Source organism: Cebus imitator, unplaced genomic scaffold, assembly GCF_001604975.1.
Source record: "Cebus imitator isolate Cc_AM_T3 unplaced genomic scaffold, Cebus_imitator-1.0 Scaffold651, whole genome shotgun sequence".
NCBI lineage: Eukaryota > Metazoa > Chordata > Mammalia > Primates > Cebidae > Cebus > Cebus imitator.
In genome coordinates this window covers 639,967-646,824 of record NW_016107966.1, presented here as the reverse complement: position 1 = coordinate 646,824, position 6,858 = coordinate 639,967, and the positions used below count along the sequence as shown (strand labels likewise).

Genomic DNA, 6,858 nt, shown 5'->3' with positions numbered 1-6,858 from the left:
CTCTTAACATTAGGATTCAGCAATCGTGCTCCTTGGTATTCGCCCAAAGGAGTTGAAGACACGTCTACACAAAAATCTGTATACAATGTTTATAGCAGCTTTATTCATAATTGCCAAAACTTGGAAGCAACAACCTCTTTAAGTGAATGGATTAAAAAAGCTTGGTATACACAGTGAATTTTTCAATGCTAAAAAGTAAGCCATGAAAAGATATGGAGGAATCTTAAATGCATATTAACTACATGAAAACAATCTGAAAAGGCTACTACTATATGATTCTAACTATATGATATTATCTGGACAAGGCAAAACTATGGAGACAGTAAAAAACATCAGTGGTTACTAGGGGTTGGGGGCAGGAGAGTGGAAGGGACAAGCAGGCAGAGCACAGAGGATTTCTAATACAGTGAACACACTCTGTATGATACTACACTGGTGGATTCATGTCATTATACATTTGTCTAAACCCATAGAATGTACACAATGAGTGAACTATAATGTAAAATATTTGGTGATAACATGTCAAGGTAGGTTCATAAATTATAATAAATGTAACACTTTGGTAGGGGATGCTCATAATGGGGGAGTCTATGCATGTATGTGGGAGGAGGGAGTATATGGGAAACCTCTGTTCCTCTCAATTTTGCTTGAACCTGAAACTCCTCAAAAAAATAATGTCTTAAAATAATAGTCTACCAAAAAAATAAAAACTCTATATACACACAGAGTTCCTAAGCACAAAAAGCTTATAGTCTCCCACTATGCATACACATAAACTAGTAACTATCATACAATCATCAGCCCTGGCCCATAGGGCTGCAGGCCACCCCTCCCTTCAACAGCTCCCATCTTTTCAATTACTACAGTTGAGTGTGGTACGTTTAAACCTCCTTTTTTACTTCAGTGCCCCAAAGATGGAGCTTCAAGTCTCAGGATCTTTTTTTTTTCCTTAATATACATTGTAGCCAACAAGAGACACAAATCAGTAGGATCTAAACTCCATTTCTGATCTGGCTTTGTGTCTTAGGATACACGATGCAGAGATGGCCAGCACACTCAGATTCTTTGGTCACTAAGTTTCTAGTAGATTTACTGTGTTTCTGGCATCTTCAGACATCTATAAAGGAAGCGCATGATGGAAACAATGCTCTGCTTTAAATGCTCTGGTCAGCCTAAGGTGAAAGCAGATGATAGGGACAGGCATCATGAGAATCAATCAATGCTATAATTTGTCTGAAGCCCAAAAAGTTCTCTCTGACCATCATACAGAAAGAGAAATAGCACTACTTTTACTTTTAACCAATTAGACAAGATTTTGGGGGGGCTGCAATGAATAAATCATTCTTTTCATCCCATTCCAATTGCTCCCGCTCTTTTTAGCTAACGTCTACCAAATTACTGACTAAATAATATTACTTAATATTCAGCTACTCAGTTAATAAAGAACATATAGACCAAAAGACAGTACAGATCACTTTGTATTTATTACATTACTGAACTTTTTCCAATTATAGAATTCAACTCCAAAATAAATAAACGCCTATTAAATTATTATTCACTTGCATTTTTCTCTCCTAAAATTTTAACACAGCAAAACATCTTAAAGACGTGTGAATAGGTTCAGTGCACTCTCAGTGGCTTACAATTATGAGGCAAATATCACATTTATCCATAAAAATATAAGATAAACAGATCAGTATTTTAAAATATTGCTGACATAAAAGGAAAAAATAAAATACTACACTTTTACCACAATTATTTTGGTAGATGACATAACATTGTTTAAAATAATGCTCCTCTACAAAACACACGCTGTGCTAGGTATACTTGGCACATTAGCAGTTGGTAACTGCTCAGCTTCTATCTGCAGTTTCTCTAGCAGGACCCTTACTTAGGCCCACTTTCAAACCCCGAGCTCTGATCTGCCTGCCTCCACAAGGACTCTTCTGGTAGGAGTCTGACCCTTCTTCCTCACCTACTCTTAAGGCTTTTTCATCATCCCTTATATTCCCCCAGATTCACACTTGCTGCCATTTCCATTTTCAGCAAAGATGCCTGGCACAAAATTCACAAAGCTGAGCATTTCCTCCATACCTCTTACCCCAGATGTTGTCCCTTCACTGACTAAATTATGACTATTAGGTAAAGAGAATGAGTTTACCCACAAAAATAATTCAGCTGGGCATGGTGGCTGATGCCTGTAATCCTAGCACTTTGGAAGGCTGAGGCAGGCGGATTACCTGAGGTCAGGAGTTTAAGACCAGCCTGGCCAACATGGAGAAATCTCGTCTCTACTAAAACTACAAAAAAAAATTAGCCAGGTGTGGTGGCGCATGCCTGTAATCCCAGCTACTCAGGAGGCTGAGACAGGAGAACCACTTGAACCCAGGAGGTGAAGGTTGCAGTGAGCCAAGACTGCACCATTGCACTCCAGCCTGAGCAGCAACAGCAAAACTCCATCTCAAAGAATAAATAAATAAAATAAATTCTCCCTACTTTATAGTCACAACTCCTATAATGCAAAAATAAAGGTTGATGATGCCTGATTTATAACTGAAAACATTCAATAAGTTTAGACAGAATATATACTGCTCTGAAGTTTCTTAAAATCTATTCTTCTATTATTGTTTTTAAAATCATAAAAATATAAAAACTGTGAACATTCTACTAAACATTTCAGTAGAAACCCTGTTACCCTACTTTTTATTTAGTGGGTTCAGAAAGAACAAAAGTGATACCACATTCCTTTGGACAGACCCAAAATCATGTTCCCAGCCCTAAATCTACCATTACATGTTTCCCACCCATTAGACAGCTCTGTATGCCAAGCATGTCTCTCATGACAACTGCAGCTACCACTCACAAATACATCCTGTAACAAAGCAGCAGATCTTTCTGGTGGCAGTCCATGTGCTCTCAGCATCTTACACAATTGACCTAGCCTCAGTAACTAGGCAAACACAGGGAATTAAGGAAACAAAAAATTGGAGCACCTCCTTTGTGACATGCTGAATTCCTTTGCAAAGTGAGAAGGCACTTCCTCTCTGTAAGAGTCATAGCAGAATCAGGTAAGGGGCGAGGGATGCTGCTGACAGAGGTAGGAACAAGGAGGGAGCTGATTAGGCTAGCTACCAGTGTCCACTGCACCCCTGGAGTCAGCATACTCCGTTTATTATGACACCGCTGAGAGCCTGGGGATGAATCTCATCTATTTAAAAGAAGGAACCAATTATGCAGGAAATTCCAGTCACTTACTACTCCTGTAGCAAGATTTCAATGTATGTTTTTAAAAGAATAAAATTAACAAGATGTTATATATTTTTTAATGAATAACTTAAAAACTGAGAAAGAAAATACTGGTTTTGTTTTTAGGGAGGGATACCCTTGACACAAATGACTAATGAACTCTACTAACTCTGAGAAATCTCCCTAGCTTCTTTATCAGCTATGATTAACGAAATAATCTAAAATCAGAATTCCTGACCTGGGTGACTAAAAGTACCAATTAACCAGATTATTAACTGTAATGACTTACCTGAACAGTCTCTATGGTGAAGTGTCAGAAAAAGTGAAATAATAAATATTTTCCACAGCACCATAAGATTTTATAAAATAATATTTCAGTTAATGTACAACCTCAAGATTTTGGTCCATCATTCATATAAAGGCTTCTTTTACTGATAACGGTTTTGACAGACGCCACACAGTCATAACTATAACATGAAAATGATATGTTTTATTGAAGAACCTGTATGCTATACTTAGATAGTCTCTGCTTCAGCTATATCCATTGAGTACTAGTGGATTCAAAGGCCAGGAAAAAATGGTTTTGCCATTTATACTCTAATCACAAATTTTAATTTGCCAAAAGGACCTAAGCGGTAACTGACTAAAATATTTGTTATAACTAAAAAGTCCTTTTTGTATCTGTTTGCTTTGTTACTGCATGCACTTATGGGTTTTCTTTTCATATGATATTTTGAAAATGGCTCTGAGTTTCAAAATTAAGAATAGAGTGATTTGCTTTGAATTTCAAAATAAATCCAAGCATAAAACACACAAATTTCATAACCAAATTATCTGGAATTACGTGTAACAGTTATCTATAATAAAAAAAATATACCACAGATTGGATTCCCTCAATATCCAGCATGCTCATGGATCTTCTACAACTGCTAGTGTATGCTATGCCAACTTAGTTCAACACTGATCTAAGCAAAACATAATCAAAAGTATTGACTTGCCTACCAAAAAACATACACTGCATTCCAAAGCCAAATACGAATTAGGTTTGAGATGATCAATTTCATGTCTCCCTTCAAGTAATGCAGAAAACTGAGACTTGGCTTTATTACAAATTAGCTAGCACTAGAGTAAACTTGCTATAAAATTATTTATAACAAAATAAATATTTTCAGTCCCTCTAAACACTAAGTGGTATATAAATCATTAGCAGTTTATAATATTAGCTTAGGTCACTTTTTGGGGGACCCAAACATACTGTACAATCCTGAGTTAAAGGTTAAGGATGCAGTTTTGGGGGATCTTTCTTGACCAGGAATCATAAAGAAAACATATAAACCACCCTTGTAATAATCCCCACTTTCATTAGAAGTACCATGAGTTCTTTTTACTTTGGTAAATAAGTTTATCTATGTAAACCATTGATCTTGATGAAGTAAAATTTAGCAGAGCTTCTGCTAGGATCCCTCCATCACCTTTTGACACTGATACAACAAATAGTCAGGAAGAGTAGAGCAGGAGGATCTGAACCACAGAGCTAATACATCTGCATGAATTCGGCAATGCAGTAAGCAGGGGATGGATGGCAGCAGCTGACAGGCCAATAGCCCTTCATTGCCTACAACAAAACAAAAGTGAAAAATGATTTAATGCAAAAGGAATTAAACAGACATTTCTCCAAGAAGATACACAAATGGCTAATAAGCACATGAAAAGATACTCAATATCACTAATCACTAAGGAAACTGCAAACTGAAACCACAATGAGATACTGTACTTCATACCCATTAGGGTGGCTAATATTAAGAAAAAAAACAGATAGTAACAAGTGTTGATGAAGATGTGGAGAAAATGGAACCCTTGTACATTGCTGGTGGGAACGTAAAATGGTACAGTTGCTGTGAAAATAATATGGTGGTTTTCCAGAAAATTAAATATAGGCCAGGTGCAGTAGTTCATGCCTGTAATCCCAGCACTTTGGGGGGCCAAGGCGAGCAGATCATTTAAGCTCAGGAGTTCTAGACCTGCCTGGGCAACATGGTGAAACCCTGTCTCTACTAAAAAATACAAAAAATTAGCTGAGCATGGTGCCACACACCTGTAATCCCAGCTACTCAGGAGGCTGAGGCACAAGAATTGCTTGAACCTGGAAGGTGGAAGTTGCAGTGAGCCTAGATCACACCACTGCACTCCAGCATGGGTGACAAAGTAAGCCTCTGTCTCAAAAAAAAATTAATTAATTAATTAAATCCATAATTACCATATAATCCAGCAATTCCACTTCAAGGTATATAACCAAATAAAGAACTGAAAGCAGGGACACAAACAGTGATATTTGTATAACCCTGTTCATAAAAGCATTATTCACCAATAGCCAAAAAGTGGAAGAAATCCAAGTATCCATTTACAGATGAATAAACAAAATGTATCACATTCACAACATGAACTAGTATTCAAACTTAGGAAGGAAAAAAAATTCTGACATATGCTACAACATGGATCAACCTTGAAGACATTATGCTCAGCAAAATAAGCCCGATATAAAAGGACTAGTATGATTCCACTTATATAAAGTACCTAACGTAGTCACGTTCATAGAGACAAGAGGTAAAACAGTAGTTGCCAGGAGATGGAGAAGAAGGGGAAAGGTGGAGTTAGTGTTTAATGGGCATAGTGTTCCAGTTGAGGAAGATGAAAAAGTTCTAAAGACAGATGATGGTGACAGTTGGACAACAGTGTGAATATACTTAATGCCACTTAACTATATTTTTTTTAATTGTTAAAATGGTATATTTTATGTATGTGTATATTCCAATAAAAAAATTATTTAATATAGTCTGAAAAACACATTCGTCTGAAAGACAGCGGCAACTGGAAATAAAGCTCTAAAAAATCTGATACTTGTAAGAGTTTGTGTTCCAATTGTAAGAAAGCTCCTATAAATACGGAATTGCCTTTTCATAACTCTACGAACCTATAATGTCAACAATATGGAGTCTTAATTTCTGTTGCAGAGTCTTTAGTACAGAAGGCAGTGCAGCTTGAGATTCTGACATTTTTACATTTTGTTTCACATCATTTGCGAAGGATAACCACAGTTTGCCGAAGTCTTCACTTGAGATTTTTAATGGTCTGAAAATAATGTTTAAAATTAGATATATATCAAAAAAAGTGAAGTGATTCTAAACAAATTTCAAATGCCTGAGAATAAAACATCACTGTAAATCTGGGTCCCATATGATTTATGTTTTTAAACCCAAATATGCTAAAGATAATTAGTATCATCCTGTAACCTGATGAAACTACTGAAAGCAGGTAATACTATTAAGTTTAAAATGTCATTTAAATAAATCACTCAGTTCTCTCTACTAGTCATTCCAGTAAGATTTTACCAAGTAATTTTATAAATCATTCAAATATAATATGAACTTTTCTTTCATATATAATTTGAATTTGGGGATAATGGGATACTTTATCAAAGTTATGTAAAAGAATATGAGGCCGGGCGCGGTGGCTCAAGCCTGTAATCCCAGCACTTTGGGAGGCCGAGGCGGGTGGATCACAAGGTCAAGAGATCGAGACCATCCTGGTCAACATGGTGAAACCCCGTCTCTA

At 36.5% G+C, this 6,858-nt stretch overlaps 1 protein-coding gene across 1 annotated transcript in view; it reads right to left on the bottom strand.

Moving 5' to 3' along the window:
• Window positions 1-948: 948 nt before the first annotated feature.
• AP4E1 (adaptor related protein complex 4 subunit epsilon 1) overlaps window positions 949-6,858 on the bottom strand; it is an 87,522-nt gene continuing 81,612 nt past the window's right edge. The window contains exons 19-20 of the mRNA XM_017517880.2: window positions 6,218-6,375; window positions 949-4,861 (exon numbers count right to left, since the gene is read on the bottom strand). Of these exons, the coding sequence (XP_017373369.1) occupies window positions 4,701-4,861; window positions 6,218-6,375 (319 nt within the window). The 3' untranslated portion in view covers window positions 949-4,700. The remainder of the gene's footprint in view (window positions 4,862-6,217; window positions 6,376-6,858) is intronic.